A 26,411-nucleotide genomic window follows, 5' to 3' on the forward strand; every position below is an offset into this window, starting at 1 on the left:
ACAAGGAAGGAATATACCAAATAGGACACAAGAGGGGGGGGGACGGGATGAATGGTAGAAACCAATATACTTGCAGAGCCTAGGTATATAAGACGTCACTTCCCCTTATCGCTTCGAAAACTAGGCGCAGATGAGGCGATCCATTGTTGGACTTCATCTCCCAGAAGCCTCAGCTGCATTGAGCAATGATTTGGGAATCTGGGAATTGAAGTCCAACAACTCGAACGTTGCTCATCTCAGCGCGCCGCCTTTGGAAAGCGTTGGGTTAAACCACGTGATCTTCACAGTGGCTATGAGAAGGGGCGGGGCGTTGAGGGAAATACCCTTTGATGATTGGTGGATTGATTTTGGTTGACAGTTCGAGATGGGTTGGGTTTTATCTCGCAGCCACGGAGCATGCGCGTCACCCTGAACGGAAGTGTTTGACAGAGAGGAAATATGGCCGCCGTAGTCGGCTTGGTTGCCGTGCTGAAGGGTTCAGGAAGGTTTTGCTCTGTCTTTGCAGGATTCAGGAAGTCTTCTTGTGCTTCTGGGGCAGGTAAGGGAAAGCAGGCCTTGCCCAAGCCTTGGAGGCCACTAGTTTCCATATCTTCTGCCTAGTTCTGTCATTTGGGAGAGGAACAAGCTAGCTCTGGAGATAAAACATAAAACTATTGACATTTTAAAATACTACATTATAGTATGTAAAGGCCTATCTATAGTATTCAGTCTCTATATAATGGAAATGGGAACAAGGGAAGCAAACAGCACCTCTGAAACCAGCAAATAGTTTATTGTCGAAGGCTTTCATGGCCGGAATCACTGGGTTGTTGTAGGTTTTTTCGGGCTATATGGCCATGGTCTAGAGGCATTCTCTCCTGACGTTTCGCCCGCATCTATTATTATTATTATTATTATTATTATTTACTTTATTTGTATACCGCTCTTCTCAGCCCTTGGGCGACTCAGAGCGGTTTACAACAGTTTAGGTATACAGGATACAAAATCATTATGCATTTAAAATACAGAAGCATCACAAGTCATTAACATCATTAACATAGGCATCAAAACATCAATACATCAATATAACAAATCCATCCGGTCTAGTCGGTGAAATCAGAATCCAAAACTCGTTGTCCGTTATTCCAGGTTCCAATAATCAGTTAATCAGTCACAGGTCTTTACTTTCCTCCGGAATGCCAGCAAGGAAGGGGCCGATCTAATATCTGCAGGAAGGGCATTCCACTGTGAGGCCGGCGGGATCTGGAGCAGGGCCTCCCCGGACGATCTTAATGTCCTAACTGGTTCATAGGAGGAGATGCGTTCGGACCAGAACCGTTTAGGGCTTTAAAGGTCGGGCCAGAACCGTTTAGGGCTTTAAAGGCTAAAGCCAGCACTTTGAATTGTGCCCGGTAGCAAATTGGCAGCCAGTGGAGCTGGCACAACAGAGGAGTGGTATGGCAAGCATCCTCAGAGGTAGTGAGGTCTGTTCCATATATCTGTTGAATGACCAGGGTGGGACAAAGAACTCTTGTCTGCTGGAGCTAGGTGTGGATGTTTCAACTGACCACCTTGATTAGCAGAAATGATGGACCACTCTCACAACCACCATGTCAGACTACACAGAGAAGCCATTGAAATCCACAAGCATGTGGACAATTTCAACAGAAAGGAGGAAACCATGAAAATGAACAAAATCTGTCTACCAGTATTTAAAAAACTCTAAAACTACAACAGCACAACAACAGAGAGGAAACAAACAAGGACATCTAATCACCTCTCAACAAAAGTTTGCTCCAGGCACTGTCAGGCCATTATATGCTAATCAAGGTGGTCAATTGAAACATCCACACCTAGCTCCACCAGACAAGAATCCTTTGTCCCACCCTGGTCAATCCACAGATATATAGACCCTTTTTCCTAGTTCCAACAGACCTCACTATCTCTGAGGATGGTTGCCATCGATGCAGGCAAAACGTCAGGAGAGAATGCCTCTAGACCATGGCCATATAGCCCGAAAAAACCTAAAACAACCCAGCAAATAGTTTGCTTTTAAAGTAGCTTTTTTGGATGCATTGATGCATTTGGATGAATTGAAGAACAAAATTGAATCTGAAGAAGTGGGTCGATGTCCACAAAAGCTCGTTCGAAAGTAAATCAGTCTCAGGAGAGCCTTTCAGTTCCTTTGTTTGCCTCTTTTATGTTGAAACATATTCAAACTGTTTTCACTTAAAGTATGAAACATTATCTTGTGAACTTTGGTACAGAACAAAATGCCAGTGTATCAGGAGAGAGATATCTCCAGGTAATTTTATTTATGATTACAGTCCCGAGTTAGGATTATTGTCCCCGAGTTACAAATAATAATAATAATAATATAATAATAATCATCATCATCATCATCGAATCGTAGAATCATTGAGTTGGAAGAGACCTTGTGGGCCATCCAGTCCAACCCCCTGCCAAGAAGTAGGACGATCGCATTCAAAGCACCCCCAACAGATGGCCATCCAGCCTCTGTTTAAAAGCCTCCATAGAATGAACCTCCACCACACATTGGGGCAGAGAGTTCCACTGCTGAACAGCTCTCACGGTCAGAAAGTTCTTCCTAATGTTCAGGTGGAATCTTCTTTCCTGTCGTTTCAAGCCATTGCTCCGTGTCCTAGTCTCCAAGGCAGCAGAAAACAATCTTGCTACCTCCTCCCAATGACTTCCCCTCACATATTTATGCATGGCTATCATGTCTCCTCTCAGTCTTCTCTTGTCACAGGAAAGGAGATTCCACCTGAACTTCAAGAAGAGTATTTTATGAAATCTGTTTATAAAATACTCTCCACAGCTTGTGAGATACTTTGCTACCCTGCTGCTGAATACGCATGCCCAGTGTGGAACACATCTCACCATGCTAAAACAGTGGATGTGGCTCTTAACACCACTGGAGAAATTACACTGTCTAGCCGGGATTGCTCCACCTGACATCTACCAGGAAAACTCATTGTTCCCTCTTTTAATAGGCAGTTACCAATTTGTATTTGAAAAGGGATAGAAACATCATTGGGAACCATGTTACCTGTTTTCTTCTGCCAGGAATAGTTTCCTTGTTTACTTTAATGGAATTGTATGCACATGTTTCTTTTCAGTTACATCATGGAGACGAGAGTGTAGTTCCCAGAGCCCCCAGGTGTCCAGTCAGGGAGATATGGTAAGAATTCCTGCATTTTGTAGTTTCTGTGTTAGTAAGTCCTTTCTGATATACTGCACTCGATAATGCAGCTAATACTTATAACTGGAGGTGCCAGAAATGGGCGCAGAAGTGTTTGGGGATATAGTTGGAAACAGTTAATGATGGTAGTTGTTTGTACACTCTTAGAACAGTCAATTTAGTTATATGAACACATGTGCATTTTGTAACTAGTAGCTGGGTACAAAGGGAATTTTTTGTAATTGTTGTTCGGGCCTGGCCCCATGTAAGCTGCTCCAAGTAGTAGTATTATATAACAGCTTGAGACTGAAAAATTAATTTCTAGCACAAGCTTTTGTGAATGTGTTTGTTTTTATAAAAAAAATCTAAAAGCAGAACTTCTGTTTCTTAGTTTTAGAGGCTGAAACAAAGTTACTTTGTAGAGTGAAATAACTCCAAATTGGAAGGTGTACTTGATCGTTTGTTTTTCTAGTATGTGCATGCAAGAAAACAGATAAGTGCTTGTGCGAGTCTGATCTAGTCTTAGTTTTTAATATTGCAAGGTCCAAATGCTGAATAGAATAGTGTCTTGCTTGCTTAAGTAATTGGGTGGGGTTAGCATTGAAAAGGTTACTACAAAATACTGCTTTTGTTTCAGCCTGTAGCAATGGAAAATCCCTATAAGGAACCTCCTAAAAAGTGCATCTTATGTGGGATGACGGTTGACTACAAAAATGTACAGGTACATTCCTTTTTTGTTTTATACTCATGAGGTATGTTACAAAAAGCCAAGGAAAGCTACATTTAGGATGAAGAGGGATAATACTATTTATTTACTATTTCACATACCTGATCTCCTAAAAAAAACAAACACTGATTTGGGGGGGGGGGGGGCACTTATAGGTAACCACTCTGTTCCTTTCATGTACTTCCATTTACAAGTACTGGAAATAATAACAAGATTTTCAAAAGATACAAAGTTAGGAGTAGATCTAAGGAAACCATCCCCAGACCAACCTCTTATCAGATGGCAGAAAAGGTAGGATGTAAAGTGAATACACATCCGATTCATAGGATCTAAAAGTCTGGGAAGTCTGATTTGGTCACGGTGGTCCACGCTCTGGTTACATCCCGTATGGATTACTGCAACGCTCTCTACATGGGGTTGCCTTTGAAGACTGTTCGGAAGCTCCAAATGGTCCAACAGGTGGCAGCCAGGTTGCTAACGGGAGCGGCGCCCAGGGAGCATACAACTCCTGTTGCGCCAGCTCCACTGGCTGCCAATTTGCTACCGAGCACAATTCAAAGTGCTGGCTTTAGCCTATAAAGCCCTAAACGGTTCTGGACCTGTTTACCTGTCCGAACGTATCTCTCCTTATGAACCCTCTAGGAATTTAAGATCTTCTGGGGAGGCCCTGCTCTCGGCCCTGCCATCTTCGCAGGCTCGATTGACGGGGACGAGGGATAGGGCCTTCTCAGTGGTGGCCACTTGGTTGTGGAATGCCCTTCCCAGGGACATTAGATCAACCCCCACCCTCTTAACGTTTCGCAAAAAAGTTAAAACCTGGCTATATGAGCAGGCCTTCCCAAACGCAGTGTAGCTATTAAACTCTGATCTCAGAACAGTTGGATAACGTGACTGGATAATGACTGGTAATTAAATGCGGAGGACTTATGGTTTTTATTGTGTTTACTGATGTTAATTGTAATGAATTTTTTACCTGTGTTAAATGTTTTTAATGTTTAAATTATTTTTGTACTGTTGTGGGCATCGAATTGTGCCGTTTTGTAAACCGCCATGAGTCGTCCTCGGGCTGAGAATGGTGGTATAGAAGCATAGTAAATAAATAGTAAAATAATAAAATGGGGTGAAGACAGGAGCATCAAGCATACTAAGCTTTGAATATATGTGTCTGCCATGCAGCACAATGGCTCCAAACTGAGTAGCCCCACCCTTTCATAAAGTAAATTATCTGACTCCAAGCTACTTGTGGCTATGTAACTTCCAAAGTGTAGGTGAAATGGAGATAATCACACCATGTTCAAAAGCAGCACTGTATTTGGAATAAAACAGTACAATACAATGTGTTTCTTGTCTAACATTTACTGAATTTGAAGACTGAAACATTTTGTTTTTCCAACAGCTTTTATCACAGTTTGTTTCTCCATTTACTGGTCGAATCTTCGGTAGACACATAACAGGTATGTAACAAAGAACAGCTTCAGCAGTGTTATGCTTACTCTTATACCCATTTGATGCTTTTTCATCCCCTTTAAAACTCAAGAACTGTGTGACCTTTTATGTTGTTTTTTCCAAAACCAAACAAAACTTTAAAAAGTAGTTTGAGTTGAACATTTGATATTGTCAAACTGGCATTCAGAATTATTATTTGGTTTCACAGGCTTATGTGAAAAGAAACAATCTGAACTCGCAAAAGCTATTAGAAGGGCCCGAAAGACAGGTATGGTTCCTTTTTATAATATGGAAAGTTTACATTTTTCACAGTCCTTGTCTTTGAAAACTTAACCTCTTGATTATTATTTTGCAGGATTTATGTCGGTGACATTTAAAGACCCAACATTCCTCAGTGACCCTAAGATATGTAATATTAAGTATCCAGAATAAATTGATAATTGTACTTAATGAGTGTGTTTTTGTAGTTATTTTATGCTGATTATTAATAGAACCTCAATAAACAAGCTACCTCAGCAAAGGGATTCCTATTTCCTTTTGTATATTTGATACAAAGGAAAGTATTATTTGTAATATCATCTCACCACTAATGATTTTATACCTTCTTCCAATTGAATAGCCTTATTTATTGAAATTACAGTAAGCATTATCAAAATATAGCTGCTTCATGTGGGGAATTATGGCAAGTGGTCCCCAATCTCATATTTGCATCTTTCCTAAACTAGCTAACATGTAGTAGTTGGGTTCTGATTAAGTCCCTCCCAAATCCACAATGGGGAAAAAGCCTAAAAATATGCTGGGAAAGTTAAAGAAAACTGGAAATGATGTTGTACCATTATTTTGGAAAGATATAGCTAAAGGCTCCTTCCACTCAGCGGAATAAAATACCACATTATCTGCTGTGAACTGGAATATATGACAGTGTGGACTCGGATAACCCAGGGTCCTTCCACACAGCCCTATATCCAAGAATATCAAGGCAGAAAATCCCACAATATCTGCTTTGAACTGGGTTATCTGAGACCACATTCATATAATGGTGTATTTTCTGCCTTGATATCCTGGGATATAGGGCTGTGTGGAAGAGCCCCCAGTTCAAAGCAGATATTGTGGGATTTTCTGCCTTGATATTCTGGGTTATATGGCTGTTTGGAAGGGTCCATAGTTGCTTATTTCTGATACACACAATGAAAAACATGCCATTACACCCAGTGTTACATATCTCTGGAAGTATGTCTGGACATGCCTGGTTTCAACCTCAGTCTCACTTTTAAAATCATGGCTCATCTATATTCTGCATTAATAATGTACAACAATTCAAATATTGGTCCACAACAAAAAAACAAAACAAAACAAAAACGATGCAGTAAATGGAATCTCAGAAGTTTGGTTTCCTTCCATGTTTTCTGGATGGCAAAAGTATAACCACATTTCTTTAAGCATACTCAATACACCATTGTGTTCTCCATACAAAATTTATAAAATAACCTTTCTCAGACTATTCTGTGCTGGTGCATTCATACTGCAATAATCCCTGAGAAGATAAACAATGCAAAGTATGAAGAGACTACTTTGGTTTCCCTGAATTGTAAAGACAATGCTGGTCTGGATTTGGATGAGTGAGTTTTCCTCTTTTACTGATATTGCCCAGGCAGGCATCCTGAGTTACCACAGAATGGTAATTATCTATGCAGCAATTAGAAGGTAAATATAGATGTCTCTAGAAGAGATTACATAGTTGGAGAATGTGCGTATTCATTAGGTTCTCTTGCTTCATCCTCATCTAGTTCAGCGTTGCTTGCATTTCCATCTTGGTCACTGTTGTCAATGTCTTCTCGAAATAGTTTTTGACAGAGTTGGAATGATCGTAGCCTTTTGAAAGGCTTTGTTCCGCTTGTGCTCACTGTCGCTTTTCGCTTCATTACTTGCCTTGTTTCAGTTTCACTAAAACTGCATTCTTTGAGCATTAATGTCAGTTGGTCTGCTACTCGGATGTTGTGGTCAACAGTGCAGCAATGCTTAGAGATCTGCCTTCCTTTTAAAGTAACAACACTTGTCTGCAATCCAGAGTTTGGGAAAAAGCTCTGTAAAGCTTGACAAAGGAAAATATTCTCTCTTGGCTCCTCTGGGTGGCTTTTCTTTTCCTCTGAAATACAAAAGGAAAAACTAAGTAAGGAGATGTAAAACTAGCAGATAGTGTTATGACAGTGACAATAAATTCATTTCCCCAACCACAATAAAATGGATGAGGGATGATTTAAATGAAGATAGCTATTAACCCAGCATGCTTTCCTGATCATTTTTGGATTGTCTCCTAATAATAATTATTATTATTATTATTATTATTATTATTATTATTATTATTTTATACCCCATCACCGTCTCCTGGAGGGAGTTGCGGCGGCTCACAAAGCACTCAAAGGTGCAAACACGCAAAATTCAAAAATTGCAGAAACAATAACAAAACAAAAAAAGCCAACAAATATCTCACTTCACAACCGTCCCCTGGTAAAATCAATAAAAAACAGCAATAGCTGCAGGTATAAACAACTGTATTCTATCTCAGTCATGTAAAGTGCTTGGTGAAATCTATGGGTCCTAAACAGTTGTTTATGGGCCAGGGGAAAGAATTAGCTGTGGAAGGAATGGTCATTTTTGCTTCTGTCCATCATCTCTCTAGGCGGCTAAATAGCAGACTGCTGGACATCCTAAAAGCAGCACACACACCTTGGAAAACCACGTGGCCTCTCTCCTACTACATTCACTGATAGTCCCCCTCTTCCTCAAAAAAAAAAAAAAAAAAGAAAAGAAAGAAAGAAAAAAGGAAAAAGAAATAAAACAACCCAAAAAAGCAGACTAAGCACAGAGTTTGTTGTGCTAAAGGTATTTGCTCCAGAATGTAGGAAGAGGCTTATATGTTTTACAACATTAACTATTTTTTTTGTGGTTTTCAACCCTGATCAACTTCTAAGTGCTCAAAAGCAAAGCTATGTAGGGAGTTTAAGGTAAAGGTTTCCCTGACATTAAGTCTAGTTGTGTTCGATTCTGAGGAGTGGTGCTCATCTCCATTTCTAAGCTGAAGAGTCGGTGTTATCTGTAGACACCTGCATGGAGCGCTGCTACCTTCCCGCCACTCACATTTGCATGTTTTTGAACTGCTAAGTTGGCAGAAGCTGGGCCTAACAGCAGGAGCTCACCCTGCTCCTTGGATTTGAACTGCCAAGCTTTCAGTCAGCAATTTCAGCAGCTCAGCGGTTTAACCCACTGCACCCCCGGGGACCCGTAGGGAGTTTAGCAAAAGAAAAACCTCATTAAAGTGTTTTTAGTGGTAATGTCAGTTAACGAAAAACAAATGTCTGATTTTGAGTTCTTCCCATTTCATATAAATAATATCCTTGCACACTTTGTTACAATACATTTCAGACTTTATCAGAAGACTCCAGAAAATGTAAAGCTGTTGATCTTCCCTACACAGTTCATTTTGCTATACCTCTGTCTTTCACAATAAACAGCAAAAAATTATAAAAACAATAATACAACTGTATGGATTACCAGCAGTTGGCATCTGTTCTTTTTTTCTTTTTACTACTTGTCTTAGTTGATCTACTTCTGTTAACAGATCCTCTACCAGCCTTTCACTGTCCACTACTTTACTGCACAAACTCTGGAAAGAAGAAAAGAGACAGGAATGTGGAATATTGTTGTTTATTCGTTCAGTTGTTTGTGACTTCTTGGACCAGCCCACACCAGAGCTCCCTGTCAGCCCTTGCCACCCCCACCTCCTTCAAGGTCAAGCCAGTCCTTTCAAGGATAACATCCATCCATCTTGTCCTTGGAATGTGGAATACCCTGCCATTAATCTTTAGTGTTTTCAGCCAAGCCATGGAATTAGCATAGAAGTGTCATAATATACAAACTGTCTTGAACTCTACCAAAGGTGTATAGAACATGTGCATTTCCAAATAATGGAATAACGGTTGTGCAGATGTACCTCATTTTTCTAAGGAAAAACAATTTTGCCAGGGAATATAGCTGCAGAAAAAGCATGCACCCATCTCTAGACTAGACAGCATATACTTAATTCTGCAGTTGCTTTCATTAATTAGTGGGTAGTAGTCCTGTTTCATAATACTGGCTATGCTAATTCAGCACATGCCTTAATTAATAACCCTGCGGATGTGTTTTTAGAAACTAACGCTATGTTAGACTACAGAATGTATGTAAAATCATTATGCATACAATGCTTTATCTACATATTTACCCAGAATACTTCCAAGACGTATAATATTGCATCTGAAAGGAGGGTATTGGCTGTTTATAATATTTTACTTTTCACCTTTTAAACTTTGTTTGAATGGTGTTGCCAAACAATGATTTCAAGTTTTGCATTGCTCATTATAAGATACAAGAGATGTTTTCCAAAAGCGTGTAACTTACCTTCAGTTCCTCCTGCAAAGTAGCATACATTTCATTAATCTTATGTACCTCTTTTAGAGACCCATCTTCATTAAAAAATTCTGACCTTTTGATACAAAAAGAAACCTACAATGTACTATTTGCATCTGTCACTTGAAATAAAGTGGATTTTGAAATATCTCAATTTCATTATTCTGTAAGTATGTATGGATATTTTCACACAACCTAAACAGACACCAGAATTGTGGAAATATTTAATACAGGTTGAGAGCCAGTGTAGTGTATTAAATAATGGACTACGATTCTGGAGACCATGGTTTGAGTCCCCATTTTTCCATAGAAACCCACTGGGTGACCTTGGGCAAGTCATACATTCATAGCTTCAGAAAACCCAGTGATATAAGTTTGTCTTATGGTCACCATAAGTTGGAAATGACTTGAAGACACACAATAATGTACAAAGTACTGAATTGCTACTTATTAGACCAGACATGGGGAAACTTTGGCCCTCCAGATGTTTTGGACTTCAGATTGAGGCAAAAGTCTATTCCAGATCTGCTGCTGGCTCTGAATAAAGGATGTTTGGGACTGGATTTGGGATTCTGCTTCGTATAGGAGGAGAAACTCTTTCTGCCAACTTAAGAAGTACTTAAGGCCCTTTCACACAGCCATGTAACCCAGAAATATCAAGGCAGAAAATCCCACATCTGCTTTGAACTGGGCTATATGGCAGTGTGGGCTCAGATAACCCAACTCAAAGCAGATATTTTGGGATTTTCTGCCTTGATATTCTGGGTTATATGACTGTGTGGAAGGATCCTTAAAGGGCCAGGTTCCATTAAGCAGAAAGCTGGCTGTTAGGAATTGTGGGAGTTGAAGTCCAGAACACCTGTAGGGCCGAAGTTTGCCCATGGCTGTACTAGACAATACTACTACTTATGATATTACATGAGACACACATTCCAATTAGGTACTGAGGCTTTTAGCGGTTTCAAAGTGTGTAAGTATACATATTTCCTAAGTGTTACACAGCCTCCCATTCCATGCTGAAGATTTTTAATTGCTTCCTCCAATAGTGAACTTAATTTAAATGAGGCCATAAGGGCACAAGAGGGGATATTATGTACTATAACAAAATAATTAGATTTTATTTATATCCCCAAACTAGGACACAAGATCGTGCCAGCATGCTATAAATGCTCAGGTTGGCAGAAGTGTGTGTATGTGTGTGTATGTGTGTGTGTGTGTGTGTGTGTGTGTATGTGTGTGTGTATATATATATATATATATATATATATATATATATATATAATACAGTATGTAAAGCTGTTAAGAAATGTTGCTGTACTGTTTATGAGGCAAGTAGCTATGGGTGGAGTGCGTACATGGATGCTAATTATTTAAATGTTGGGGCAGATGAATGGCAGATTGAGTTGAGGCAGTTAAGTCAGGGGCTTAAGGAGATGGTAGGGGAAAGGAGCTTGAGTTGAGAGCTTGGCAAGGGTGTGATTTAATTTGAGAGGAGAGTGTTTCAAATGTTATACATAAACAATATGCAGTTTGATATCTGCAAATAAACTTGTGTTGGAGACAGAAGTATTATAAATCCTCACAGAAATGCAGAGGAGGATGAGAAAATGGAGCGACTGTTTTCTTCTGTCTATGCAGCATTTCTCAGTCAATCAATTTGATGTACCCAGCTACATTTTAAATAAAAGTTCCTTGCTTTTCAGTTTTGTTGTCTGTCAATTCTCTCATGCCAGGAAGGGAAACGGATGACTGTGGGATAAAGGGTGGAACCCTCACATAAAGAGATGGAAACATCCATATTTGATGTAGATACTGGAGGGATATAAATATGAAATGTCCAAAACTTCCATTTGGGGGGTGGAAAAAGAACAGGTACAAAGAAATGGGAGTATAGTCAGTCAACTGGAACTATGTAATGAAGAATGTTACCTGGAAAATATTCCCCAAAATTGAGAGAGCATGGTGAACTGGCTTCCTTGACTTCCACCCAGTTTACAGTATCACAATTCCACAATTTACAGTATTGCAAAGGGGAGTACAGCTGAAATCCTCAACTTTTACCCAGGTTTGTGAGAGACAGACAAACGGCCACTTTTTCCTGCTTGGGAATCAAATGAAGTCCAGGGAGAACGACTGAAAAGTCATACAAATTATGAAAGTATTGCCTTACCTGTGTTTTTCAATTGCTCTATAAAATCCAGAAGAGATACAAGACCCAGATACAGTTCTGTAACCTTGCTGCTCTGCCATTCCCAGATTGGCCACAACAAGTGGAACTTTCTGGAAAAGACTGGAAAAGCAGACACACAAGAGTCAAAAGGAAATACAGAAGTGCTTACTGAATGCTTTCTATAATGCACAAACAGAATGCCATTCCATTACTCATTCTTAAAAGAACCCAATGAACTCAAGAGCCTCCTGAAAGTCAAAATTAATGATCTGAGACTTGTTAAGTCTATTGGAAACAGCAACTTTCTCACACCTACTCTAGTTGTTCATTATGTATATAATTCAGATTGTTTTGTGCATTGTATATCCGTGTATTAGTATGCAGCTTTCCTTAACTCTTTGTGGTAGGAGGGACTACGGACCATGTGATCAGATCTGGGCTTGTTCAGGACTCAGACTCCATTTTTAGCAACAGTATGCCTTAAACACCAGTAGGAACTGTATGCCTTTAGACTTCAGTAGAAAACTCTATTAGACTCTAAGAACAGAGAAATGCTTTATATCAGTGGTTCTCAACCTGTGTGTCCCCAGGTGTTTTGGCCTACAACTCTCAGAAATCCCAGCCAGTTTACCAGCTGTTAGGATTTCTGGGAGTTGAAGGCCAAAACATCTGGGGACCCACAGGTTGAAAGCCACTGCTTTAAACTATGGATTGCTGATTTTGAGAAAAATACCCTGTGCCATCTGCACAGAGAAACTACTTCAAATCTTATGTGTAACTGGATTGATATGCAAAGTACCTGTATGCTGAATACATGAAGTTTGTGAGTAAACCAACTATGTTACTTTTTTAAAAGTCCACTTATTTTGTCTCTTGAGAGTATGATTTAAACCAAGATGTTTAAAAAGAGAAGATGTTTTTGGGCAACTGAAAAGAATACTTCTGAAACTCTGCTCTATCTATCTATCTAATGTATTTGTGCATTGGCATATCTTTGTCCCTAGCAGTTCAAAGAGATATCTAGGTATATCAGTTTAATAGCTGAGAAACCTAATTGCCTTGCATGAATCTTAAGTGGATATTATTTACCACTAAGGAGAAGGTTGACTCAAGCGAGTTTTTAACTTCTCAGGGAGATTCCTGATTTGCCCAAATGGTAATGAATACCATTTTTCCAAAAAGGTTGTAACAAGGTCATACCTTTCCAAAGATCATAATTCTGCAAAAAGGTTATGGAGATTTCCCTTCCCAAAAGGTTATGTATGGCATCATTTTTCAAAAAATAAAATAAAAATCACTGTATTTGTTAGGTAAATTGAGAAACCAGGGAATCTTTTAGCATTTCAGACCATGATTCCTATAACATGCAAAAGCTTTCACACTTGTTTGGAACTGTAGGTTTTTTTTTAATTTTGTTTTTTTGTCTCAGGAGCAACTTGAGAAACTGCAAGTTGCTTCTGGTGTTAGAGAATTGGCTGTCTGCAAGGACGTTGCCCAGGGGACACCCGGATGTTTGGTGTTTTACCATCCTTGTGGGAGGCTTCTCTCATGTCCCCACATGGGGAGCTGGAGCTGACAGAGGGAGCTCAACCCGCTCTCCCCAGATTCAAACCGCTGACCTATCAGTCAGCAGTCCTGCCAGCACAAGGATTTAACCCATTGTGCCACTGGGGGCTCCGGAACTGTAGGTGATGTTAATGTATATTTTGTTGTATTTGTATAGGTTAACATGGCCAGCTTCATGTTTAGAAAAGGATTTACTAGACTGGGTCCTTTTAAAATCAGAATTTATATGAAAGTTAGCAGAGGAAAAAATAACATCACATAGGATCACATCTTACTTACCCTTCTTGTGGTTTGTGCAAGGCATACTCAAGTCTGTAAGTGGATGAACTTGAAGAAGTGACACTGGAAGTTAGCAACAGAAAAACCAGACCCTGATTTGAAAAGTGTGACTGTAAATGTCTATGAAGGAGTCGCTCTCGGAAAGTCATTGCCTGGTCAGTATTACGCCTGAGTTTGTACCAGCCGACCACAGTCTGGGAAGACAAAGAGAAAAATCATGCCGTCTTAAAATCACTTTGTTTCAAAATATGAGAGTTAAGGAAAAGCTTCGAGGGAAATACATTGCTTTCCGATCCTTTGACATGCTGCAATGAACAATAAATCGGAGAGCCAGGACTCTAAGTGTGATCTTGTACTAGCAATGTATCTAACCCTTGCTAATACAAGATCATGAGTTGAAAATGCAGGAGAAAACAAACCAGTGCCCCTCCCATTGAAAGTACCCTCTGTAGCAAATGGGGCCTATTACTAAGGGCTTACACCAAGTCTTTCTCAACCTGGGGGTCGGGACCCCTGTGGGGGTCATGAGGGGGCGTCAGGGGGGTCGCCAAAGATCATCAGAAAACACAGTATTTTCTGTTGGTCATGGGAGTTCTGTGTGGGAAGTTTGGACCAATTCAATCGTTGGTGGGGTTCAGAATGCTCTTTGATTGGAGGTGAACTATAAATCCCAGTAACTACAACGCCCACATGTCAAGTCTATTTTCTCCAAACCCCACCAGTGTTCACATTTGGGCATATTGAGTATTCATGCTAAGTTTGGTCTACATCCATAATTGTTTGAGCCCACAATGCTCTCTGGATGTAGGTGAACTACAACTCCAAAACTCAAGGTCAATGCCCACCAAACCCTGCCAATATTTTCTGTTGGCCATGGGAGTTCTGTGTTCCAAGTTTGGTTCAATTCAATCATTGGTGGAGTTCAAAATGCTCTTTGATTGGAAGTGAACTATAAATCCCATCAACTACAACTTCCAAATGACAAAATCAGTCCTCCCCAACCACATCAGTATTCAAATTTGGGCATATGGGGTATTTGTGCCAAATTTGGTCCAGAGAATAAAAATACATCCTGCATATCAGATATTTACATTATGATTTATAACAGCAGCAAAATTACAGTTAAGAAGTGGCAAGGGAAATAATTTTATGATTGGGGGTCACCACAACAGGAGGAACTGTATTAAGGGGTCACGACCTTAGGAAAGTTGAGAACCACTGGCTTACAGGAATACAAATGTGCCTGTCAGTAGAAGTATCCATTGAAATAACTCTCTCTCTGTCTTCCAGATTAGACAGAAGGTTCAACCTCCTCAAAGAGATACTCCACTCCCCGCTCCATAATTGAATTTTGCCTTCCACAGCAATACCTTTTTGCATCCTGATAATATTTTCTTCAGCAACGCCTCATTCAGTTTTCCGGCTGAATTGTAAAAGCTAGAATATATAAAGACAAACCAGAATTGATACTGAAGCAAATAAACAGCCATTTTAGTGCTTCATTGGTTTACCCATCTACATAATCACTGGACTGTCAAAGGCTGTCTGGCCATGTTCCAAAAGCATTCTCTCCTGACGTTTCCCCTGCATCTATGGCAGGCATCCTCAGAGGTTGTGAGGTCTGTTGGAAACTAGGAAAATTGAGTTTATATATCTGTGGGATGTCCAAGGTGAGAGAAAAAACTCTTGTCTGTTTGAGGCAAGTGTGAATGTTATTATTATTATTATTATTATTATTATTATTATTATTAAACTTTATTTGTACCCCGCTAGCATCTCCCGAAGGACTCGATGCGGCTTACAAAGGCCAAGGCCTCAACACACATATACAATAAAACCTAAGGCAAATTAAAACAATTAAAGCAATATAAGCAACAAACAATAAACAATACACTAAGACACAATAAAACTGGGCCGGGCCAGAGTAATGGGTACAGGATTAAAAGTGCTGATGTGACAGGTGGTATATAAGGCTTATACAGCAAGTGCAGTGTGCGATGTGCAGCAGTCTTAGTTTTAATAAAGTGCTCATGGGACTTGGTATTGGAGATTTCCTATTCTGGGAAGGCACATCGGAATAGCCAGGTCTTCAAGTTCTTTCTAAAGACTGTTGGTCTTGATTAGCATTTGTATTCCTAGCAGTTTCAAGGTCTGGCTCCTTACTGCCTAGGGAATCCTTTGTTGGGAGGTGATTATCTGGTCCTGATTGATGCTTGTCTGGAATTCCCATTTTTTTAGTGTTATTCTTTATTTACTGTTATGATTTTGGAGTTTTTTAAATACTAGTAGCCAGTATTCCACAGATATATAAACATCACTTGCCTAGTTTCCAACAGACCCCACAACCTCTGAGAATGCCTGCCATAGATGCAGGCGAAATGTCAGGGGAGAATGCTTCTGGAACATTGCCATACAGCCCAAAAAACTCACAACAACCACATTATTTATTTATTTATTTGCTATATTTATATACCGCTCCCTCAAAGTGGTTTACAAATTGGCAACAATTCGATGCCTCAACAATTATAACAAGTAAAAATAATCAAGAAATTCTGTTGAAAACAATAGTATAAGATTTAAAAAATATTAAAAACTGTACAAAGCCTTAAAATATTATCGTGAGCGTCTCTATGTCAAATCGTTATTCCATTGCGTTATTCCATAATCACTTCTTCTCCTTCTTATATTTATATGACACTTTCTCTCTCTTCAAAGAGACCCTTTAAGGTATCGTATTTACTGAACTTCATATTGTATAGCTAATCAGATATCAAGAAAAATAATAAAGAAATGACTAATCAACAAATATTATCACCCTTAGGTAATTGTGTTATTTCATCATTTATTAAAAAAAGGTATACAAAACATAATTATATATTTTAAAGAAATAACATATAATACTTACCTGAAGGGTTGGTAACATGGAATGTGTTTCTGTATATCTGAAATGAAATATCATTAGTTTGTCTTCAGTGCTTGGTGTAAATATATTTCTTCATATTCTAAGAATTTTAAAAAGAGGAATTACATAAAATGTAGGAATTATTATTCACTGTCACATGTTTTACTACTCCCCCATTGAATGGTGTCACATCTATTTTTGCAAGATTGTTTTATTGCTTGTATTGTTGTATTTGGGCTCGGCCTCATGTAAGCCACACCGAGTTCCTTGGGGAGATGGTAGCGGGGTACAAATAAAGTGTTGTTGTTGTTGTTGTTATTATTATTATTATTATTATTATTATTATTATTAAGACTGGATTTAACATTCTTCACAGTTTTGAATGGCACACACTCCCAATTTTAATAGCAACACAGATAACAGAAAAGGACAATTATCACAGAGTGTCAATAAAAACAGAACACATAGGGTTATTAGATCTACCCAGAACTTCAGAAATAGGATACACTTTTTCTCCCTGTATATTAAATGACCATGTGGCATAATTGCTGGCATTCAATCTTTCAAAAGACAGTCCACTTGCTTGAAATGCCATTGCCATATTTCTTCAGCTTCAATATAGTCTCTACTGGTCTGTACTGGGCTATACTGGGCCCATAGCCCTTCTTGGGCGAGTGGGCTTATTAACAAAAGACCCTCCTCATAAATATACAGCAGAGTAACTTATTAGCAGCAGCATGACCCAGCACCAGTGGCCAAAAGTGGTAAAAAGAATAAAAACACAAAAACCAATGTTATATCTTCTTTAGAAGGCTTTTCTTTATAGCAAAATAATATGGTTGCACTATTACAAGAACAAGGTTTCCATAACACAAATAAAGTTATTTATATTTCCTTCTTTGCTTCCACGCTGGGCTTCTTTCTCATGCAGATGAAAAGCTTTGCTCTCACTGAGCCTCTTCTCACACTAAACTTACACAGGAGCTTCACACAGGAGCCTTTCACTCTCAGCAGCCTCCGCACTGGAGTTTTACACACAAGGCCTTCAACCTGGGGCTTCTCTCACTGAAGCCTTCTCACACCAGGCCTTCCTCACACTGAGGCCTAGCTCACACTGAAGCCTATTAACGCTGAGGTTTAGCTCACACTGAGGCCTCTCTCAGACTGAAACTTATTTATACTGAGGGCAACTAACACTGAGGTGTACTAAGCTACAGGCACACCTGCTTATATTGTACTGCAGCTTTTGCTGAGTTATTATGTCAGTGCTTGATTCACATTTTTGTAAGTAAAAATATCTAGCTAATTTTTAATATTTTTGACATAAACATCTCTAAAAATGGGTTGCACCTTAGAATTGGAGGTGCATTTTATGTATTTTGCTGTTGTTGTTGGTACTGAATCTTACAATTGATGGTGTCTTACAATTAAAAGAGCTCCCGGTGGCACAGTGGGTTAAACCCCTGTGCCGGCAGGACTGAAGACCGACAGGTCGCAGGTTCGAATCCGGGGAGAGGCGGATGAGCTCCCTCTATCAACTCCAGCTCCTCATGCAGGGACATGAGAGAAGCCTCCCACAAGGATGATAAAAACATCAAATCATCCGGGCATCCCCTGGGCAACGTCCTTGCAGACAGCCAATTCTCTTACACCAGAAGCGACTTGCAGTTTCCCAAGTCGCTCCTGACACGACAATTTTTTTTGGTAAAAAATTGGTAATGATTAAAGATCTCTTCCCTCTACTTTTGAAGCACTGGTAAAATTAAAATAGAATTTTTCTTCCCCGAAACACAATCAACACTGTATCTCATCTGCCAAATAGAAAGAAAATTATAGTCATGTTTGTACCTTTCCTTTGAGTTGACTTGAAGACAAGGATTAGTATGATGCACTTTGGAAGTGGAAAGGGGAAAAGAGCTGAACAGGCTAAATTTGGTGTGGATAATATTCCTTTGAATGAACAGACAAGTATTATTATTATTAACTGTTTTTTATTCCCCGTCTTTCTCCCCGTGGGGACTCAAGGCAGCTAACAGTCCCACTCTTTAGTCAAGTTTCAAAAACTCAATATAAACATTAAAAAAAACAATTAAAAGTACAATGTGTAGTACACATATCTCAAGTGGTACCAGTCAATTATCTAAAAACATCAATTCAAAAACTATATACCTTATGAGAAAGGCAATTTACTTGACTTACCAATTGTATAAATAACTTCAACGTCATCCATTTGGGAGTCAGTAATACTGTTTTTAGCTTCACCCTTCACATCTCCAAGGAGGAAACCTTCCTGTGTAGACGAAGAAGAAACAGAAATCAATACAGTGGCCACAAAATATCAGGATTGTCAATTGAGGTCAAACAAAAACTGACCTTTTGGAAAAGGATGAGAAGACAGGCTGTTTAGAAATAAACACAATGGCTGGAATTCATTTAAAAATGGTAAGGTTTCCCCTGACATTAAGTCGAGTCGTGTCTGACTCTGGGGGGTGGTGTGTTCATCTCAATTTCTAAGCCGAAGAGCCAGCATTGTCCGTAGACACATCCAAGGTTATGTGGCCAGCATGACTACATGGAGCGCTGCTACCTTCCTGCAGAAACAGCACCTCTTCATCTACTCACACTTGCATGTTTTCAAACTGAGAGGTTGGCAGAAGCTGGGCCTAACAGCGGGACCTCACCCAACTACCTGGATTCAAACCTCCAACTTTTTGGTCAACAACAACAGCAGTTTATCCCACTGCATCACCGGAAGCTCCAAACTGCAGCCTATATCTTTGGATAACCCAGGAAAGGATTGACATCTTGGTGGTGGTAACATGGCCAGCCAAATCAGTATAAACATGTAATTGGATTATATGAGTCTACACTGCCATATAATCCAGTTCAAAGCTGATAATGTGGATTTCATATGGCAGTGTAGAAGGAAATGTCATTTATTATGGTAGCTAGATCTCTTACCACCACATTTTGGATGGGCTTCCAGTCCTCTAATGTGCACCTGGTATAAATAATAATATTTTTTATAATGATAGGTTTCCTTTCCAATATTCTCACCACACCGTACAAGCTGCCATTGGGGGACTCAGAGAGGCATATACACACACACACACACACACACACACACACACACATATATAAGCATTGTACAATATCAGTACTAAATATTACTATACTGTATTATACCATTATATTATAATATTATTAGAAATATTACATGTAATCTATATAAATAAAAATGTAATGTTCATTTGTGGAATTAACAGAACTCAAAAACCACTGGATGAATTGACACCAAATTTGGACACAATACACCTAACAGTCCAACGAGTGTCCATCATCCCTAAACACACACACACACACACACATAAAATCCCAACGGACTTAAAAAACCCCCCAAAACACCATATATACATAGACACATAAACTCATAAACATGCACACATTCATACACACACATGTATATATATATATCCACAAACACACACAAATATGCATACACACATATATACATATACACATGCACATGCAAATATACATATAGACACACATATACACCGTACAAGCTGCCATTGGGGGACTCAGAGAGGCATATATATATATATATATATATATATATATATACACACACATACATACACACACACACACACACACACATATATAAGCATTGTACAATTAGAAATATTACATGTAATCTATATAAATAAAAATGTAATGTTCATTTGTGGAATTAACAGAACTCAAAAACCACTGGATGAATTGACACCAAATTTGGACACAATACACCTAACAGTCCAACGAGTGTCCATCATCCCTAAACACACACACACACACACACACACATAAAATCCCAACGGACTTAAAAAAACCCCCAAAACACCATATATACATAGACACATAAACTCATAAACATGCACACATTCATACACACACATGTATATATATATCCACAAACACACACAAATATGCATACACACATATATACACATACACATGCACATGCAAATATACATATAGACACACATATACATATACACATGCACGCACACATACATATACACATACATACAAACATGTATCTCATCCTTCTCATCCTTTGGGGTGAGAAGGGCGGCATATAAATGTCATAAATAAATAAATATGTTTTAATATGTGTATTTTACATAATGTTTATGTGTTTTTAGCAGTATCGAACCACGAGGAGAGGCGGGTCAGAAAAACAATTATTTTTATCATTGCACTCTGTAACAAAATTTGAAAACTAAAAAACTGTTCCTGGTTGGAAAGTGTTGTTTCCTATTTAATCGTGTGGTGCTTACTTTGAAAGTCATTGTTTTTCTACTCCAGAAACAAACATATAGACACACAAATATGCATATAGACAAGCACACACATATACACAATATGCATATATATACACACATATATACACCCAATATATATGCAAACACACATATATATACAAATATATACACACACAAAACACATATACGCGGACTGGACCACAGCAACGCATGGCAGGGGACGGCTAGTAAATATATAATTATAATATCTTATTATTTATTATTAGTATTATACATCAAATCATCTGGGCGTCCCCTGGGCAATGTCCTTGCAGATGGCCAATTCTCTCACACCAGAAGTGACTTGCAGTTTCTCAAGTCGCTCCTGACACGACAAAAAAAAAAAAGTATTATATTGCATTATATCTCTACAAAATACCTAAAATACACTTTGAACTGCCCCGACTCACTGCTATGAGGATCCTGGGAGTTCTAGTTTGCAAAGAATTCTCTCTTGCAAAGAAAACTGCGACGCGGAGCCATGCTGCCTCCGTTCATTGGTACGTATAATCCGGTTCAAAGCAGATAATCTGGATTTCATATGGCAGTGTAGAAAGAAGCCTTACTTACCGAGTCGGAGTTGGGAATTCTCGTTCGGGGAGGCACAAACCGAGAAAACTGCACAACGCGGAGCCCCGCTGCATCTGTTCATTCGTATGTATAATCCAGTTCAAAGCAGATAATCTGGATTTTATATGGCAGTGTAGAAGGAGCTTTACTTACCGAGTCGGAGTCGGTGCTGAGATGGTGGAAGGCCAAGGCGCCGAAGACGAAACCTGGCAGGAGGGCCGTGGTGCTCTCGCCTTCTGTGGCCATGGCTGTGGCTTCAGCAAGAGAGCAGGCTGCAAAGGAAGGAAGCAAGCAAGGAAGGAAGGAAGGAAGTAGGCCTGATGAGAAGAGGAATGGAGCAAGAGCCAGGCAAAAGCGAGGACCTCTAGTGCCAGGAGACAGAAGCACAACAAGGCACATTGCTGGCCTGTTTCCGCCCAGGAACCAGAGTCCAGACAAAGGGTGGAACTACACTGCCATAATAAAACATAGATTAGCAAAGCAGACAGTCCACATTATCTGAATTGGATTAGATGAGACCACAGCAGGCAGGGGCCAACTTCATAGAATCATAGAATCAAAGAGTTGGAAGAGACCTCATGGGCCATCCAGTCCAACCCCATTCTGCCAAGAAGCAGGAATATTGCATTCAAAGCACCCCTGACAGATGGCCATCCAGCCTCTGTTTAAAAGCTTCCAAAGAAGGAGCCTCCACCACGCTCCGGGGCAGAGAGTTCCACTGCTGAACAGCTCTCACAGTCAAGAAGTTCTTTCTCGTGTTCAGATGGAATCTCCTCTCTTGTAGTTTGAAGCCATTGTTCCATTGCGTCCTAGTCTCCAGGGAAGCAGAAAACAAGCTTGCTCCCTCCTCCCTGTGGCTTCCTCTCACGTATTTATACATGGCCATCATATCTCCTCTCATCCTTCTCTTCTTCAGGCTAAACATGCCCAGCTCCTTAAGCCGCTCCTCATAGGGCTTGTTCTCCAGACCCTTGATCATTTTAGCCGCCCTCCTCTGGACACATTCCAGCTTGTCAATATCTCTCTTGAATTGTGGTGCCCAGAATTGGACACAATATTCCAGGTGTGGTCTAACCAAGGCGGAATAGAGCATGGGGAGGCTGACTTCCCTAGATCTAGACCAGTGGCTCTCAACCTGGGGTCTCCAGATGTTTTTGGCCTACAACCCCCAGAAATCCCAGCCAGTTTACCAGTTAGGATGTTAGGATTTCTGGGAGTTGAAGGCCAAAAACATCTGGGGACCACAGGTTGAGAACTACTGATCTAGACACTATGTTCCTATTGATGCAGGCTAAAATCCCATTGGCTTTTTTTGCCGCCACATCACATTGTTGGCTCTTATTTAACTTGCTGTCCACGAGGACTTCAAGATCTTTTTCACACGTACTACTCTCGAGCGAGGTGTCCCCCATTCTGTATCTTTGCACTTCGTTTTTTCTGTCTAAGTGGAGTATCTTGCATTTGTCCCTGTTGAACTTCATTTTGTTAGTTTTGGCCCATCTCTCTAATCTGTCAAGATCGTTTTGAATCCTGCTCCTGTCCTCTGGAGTATTGGCTATCCCTCCCAATTTGGTGTCGTCTGCAAACTTGATGATTATGACTTCTAGCCCTTCATCTAAGTCATTAATAAAGATGTTGAACAGGACCGGGCCCAGGACGGAACCCTGCGGCATGCCACTTGTCACTTCTTTCCAAGATGAAGAGGAAGCCTTGGTGAGCACCCTCTGTGTTCGTCCATTTAACCAATTACAGATCCACCTCACCGTAGTTTTGCCTAGCCCACATTGGACTACTTTCCTTGCCAGAAGGTCATGGGGGACCTTGTCGAAGGCCTTACTGAAATCCAGACACGCCACATCCACGGCATTCCCCGCATCTATCCAGCTTGTAACTCTATCGAAAAAAGAGATCAGATTAGTCTGGCATGACTTGTTTTTGATAAATCCATGTTGACTATTAGCGATGACCGCATTTGTTTCTAAGTGTTTGCAGACCACTTCCTTAACAATCTTTTCCAGAATCTTGCCTGGTATCGACGTGAGGAGTTGAAGTCCAAAACACCTGGAGGGAGAGCCGAAGTTGGCCCGTGGCTGTTAGGAATTGTTGGACTTGAAGTCCCACACACCTGGAGGGAGGGCCGAAGTTGGCCTGTGGCCGTTGGAAATTGTCGGAGTTGAATTCCAAAACACCTGGAGGGAGGGCCGAAGTTGGCCTGTGGCCGTAAGGAATTGTGGGAGTTGAAGTCCAAAACGCCTGGAGGGAGGGCTGAAGTTGGCCTGTGCATGCTATAGCCTCATATAATCCAATTCAAAGTAGATAATCTGGATTTTATATGGTCTTGGTTTTCAGGGTAAGATTTAGTTTCTTGGAGGCATAAGTGCGAGGAAAGAGATTAGGAGAAAACAATTCGCTGCAATGAAATAATGGTTTCTGGGCTGATTTTATCCCCACAAGGTCATCTGAACGCAATACTTACGTCCCTCCCAACGGCCAGATGTTACCTTTAAGCAGCTCAAGAGGATTATGGCATTGCAGTCAACAAATAAAGCACCAGGAAGAGATATTATTGTAATGGCTGCTTGTAGGGTGTGGTGAGAATATGGGAAAGGAAACCTATCATTATAAAAATATTATTGTTTATACCGCGTGCACATTAGAGGACTGGAAGCCCATCCAAAAATGTGGTTATAAGAGATTTAGCTACCATAATAAATGACCTTTCCTTCTACACTGCCATATGAAATCCACATTATCGGCTTTGAACTGGATTATATGGCAGTGTAGACTCATATAATCCAATTACATGTTTATACTAATTTGGCTGGCTATGTTACTACCAAGATGTCTATCCTTTCTTGTGCTATCCAAAGATATAGGCTGGAGTTGTGGAGCTTCCGGTGGTGCGGCGGGTTAAACCGCTGAGCTGCTGAACTTGCTGACCAAAAAGTTGGAGGTTTGAATTTGGGGAGTGGAGTGAGCACCTGCTATTAGCCCCGGCTTCTGCCAACCTAGCAGTTTGAAAACATGCAAATGTAAGTAGATCAAAAGGTAACACTTCAGCAGGAAGGGAACAGCTCTCCCTGCAGTCAACTGACCTTGGATCAGTTCAAAAACATGCAAATGTGAATGGATTACTAGTACCATTTCGGCAGGAAGGTAATGATGCTCCATGCAGTCATGCTGGCCACATGACCTTGGACCAGTTTGAAAACATGCAGATGTGAATAGATCAATAGATATCGCTTCAGCAGGAAGGTAACGGCGCTCCCTGCAGTCATGCTGGCCACATGACCTTGGAGGCGTCTACGGACAACGCCGGCTCTTTGGCTTAGAAATGGAGATGAGCACCACCCTCCAGAGTAGGACACAACTAAACTTAATGTCAAGGGAAAACTTTTACCTTTAGGCTGGAATTATACTAAAAATGTACTTGTTCTGACTTCCAAACAAATTCAACTTAAGAACAAACCTACAGGACCTAGCTTGCTCATAATCTGGGGACTGCCTGTACTTTGAAAAGAGCCAATTAAAATATGTCACTAGGGGGCAGCACTGACAGGACAGTAAATAAAGAAATTCTAGACATGAAGCAATCAGGGCCAGCTAACAACTCTCAAGAAAGGATTCCCCCTGGCAAGAAGGAGCCAGGCTTTGAAGCTGCAAGGCCATTCGATGCTAATCAAGGTGGCCAATTGCAGCATTCACACTTGTCTCAAGCAGACGAGAGTTATTTCTCCCTCCCTGAACATTCCACAGATATATAAACCTCTGAGGATGGCTGCCATACATGTGGGCAAAACGTCAGGAGACAATGCTACTGGAACATGGCCATAGAGACCAGAAAACTCCCAGCAACTCAACACACCATTCTTTGTAAATCTTATTATTTTCTTAAAAGCAGTCAAATTCATGAACCAATCAATGACAAACACCACTGAATTTCTGTTGTTCCAATTTCAACAATGAATGAATGAATGAATAACACCCGAGTCACTAATGTCCAACGTGACTAAAATTAATTTTCAAACCTAATGTTCCAAATTGTGTTAGGAAGAAGATGAGTACATTCTTAAGAGTAAAGACCTAACACAGCTAACTTAAAAGATGTATTCAGTTGGTAATAATAATAATAATAATAATAATAATAATAATAATAATAATAATTGTTATTATTTTTATTTCTTATCCTCCTTCCCTCATGGTTCAAGATGGGGCACAACATAATTAAAACACATTATCATAAACAAAAGCCATAAAATGCATATATTACATAGCCAAATCCTATAGATAAATAGATAGATAGTTGTCTTGGTTTTTAGACTTGTTCCTGGCATTATTTGGGGCACTGATACAGAAAAGTGCATTGGATAGACCACATCAGCTCTTTTTAGTTAGATATGGTTGCTCTGATTTTCTATGGGTGAGCAGATGGTGACTAGTAGATGGCATAAGTTCTGTATCTCAAAAACTAGAGCTGATAGGGAAAATTTAGTGCCATTTTTGGAATTAGCTGGTCAAATATACCCAGACGCCAGGCTAACATTTGAGGACCCAAAATATTTGTTGACCAATGTTAGCAGTAAAATGCCTGCATTGACAAAAACATCATAGGGCTCAGGACTTTTCATGAATGTTATTAATTTGTCCTTTTTTAAAAAACACATAGTTGCAAAGCTTCAACAAAGTACCCACATTGGATCAAACTCAGAATAGTTATGGAACCAATATTTGAATATGCCATACATTTCAACTAACATTTGTGTATACAGAGGATGAAA

At 39.9% G+C, this 26,411-nt stretch overlaps 2 protein-coding genes across 2 annotated transcripts; one reads left to right on the forward strand and one right to left on the reverse strand.

Annotated features, from left to right (window-relative positions):
• The first annotated feature begins 413 nt into the window (after positions 1-413).
• Positions 414-5,804, forward strand: MRPS18C (mitochondrial ribosomal protein S18C). The gene is made up of 6 exons (XM_060779300.2): positions 414-538; positions 3,120-3,181; positions 3,819-3,902; positions 5,305-5,362; positions 5,563-5,622; positions 5,710-5,804. Exons 1-6 carry the CDS (start codon positions 439-441, stop codon positions 5,784-5,786), a joined length of 441 nt encoding a protein of 146 aa, XP_060635283.2. The 5' UTR covers positions 414-438; the 3' UTR covers positions 5,787-5,804.
• Positions 5,249-21,955, reverse strand: ABRAXAS1 (abraxas 1, BRCA1 A complex subunit). Its single transcript, XM_060779299.2, has 9 exons — positions 21,787-21,955; positions 18,917-19,007; positions 16,721-16,757; positions 15,186-15,252; positions 13,816-14,009; positions 11,971-12,090; positions 9,792-9,876; positions 8,907-9,018; positions 5,249-7,500 (listed from the first exon to the last, which is right to left on the reverse strand). Exons 1-9 carry the CDS (start codon positions 21,877-21,879, stop codon positions 7,085-7,087), a joined length of 1,215 nt encoding a protein of 404 aa, XP_060635282.2. The 5' UTR covers positions 21,880-21,955; the 3' UTR covers positions 5,249-7,084.
• Between the last annotated feature and the right edge of the window lie 4,456 nt (positions 21,956-26,411).

This window comes from Anolis sagrei, chromosome 5 (assembly GCF_037176765.1).
Source record: "Anolis sagrei isolate rAnoSag1 chromosome 5, rAnoSag1.mat, whole genome shotgun sequence".
Taxonomy (NCBI): Eukaryota; Metazoa; Chordata; class Lepidosauria; order Squamata; family Dactyloidae; genus Anolis; species Anolis sagrei.

Coding starts and splice junctions, on each gene's coding strand:
- MRPS18C (XM_060779300.2), top strand. CDS start 439: ATGGCCGCCGTAGTCGGCTTGGTTGCCGTGCTGAAGGGTTCAGGAAGG. Junction 539..3,119: donor TTCTTGTGCTTCTGGGGCAG/GTAAGGGAAAGC, acceptor GTTTCTTTTCAG/TTACATCATGGAGACGAGAG. Junction 5,623..5,709: donor TAGAAGGGCCCGAAAGACAG/GTATGGTTCCTT, acceptor ATTATTTTGCAG/GATTTATGTCGGTGACATTT.
- ABRAXAS1 (XM_060779299.2), bottom strand. CDS start 21,879: ATGGCCACAGAAGGCGAGAGCACCACGGCCCTCCTGCCAGGTTTCGTC. Junction 14,010..15,185: donor TATTATCAGGATGCAAAAAG/GTATTGCTGTGG, acceptor TTGTCTTCCCAG/ACTGTGGTCGGCTGGTACAA. Junction 7,501..8,906: donor AGAACAGATGCCAACTGCTG/GTAATCCATACA, acceptor TTTGTATTTCAG/AGGAAAAGAAAAGCCACCCA.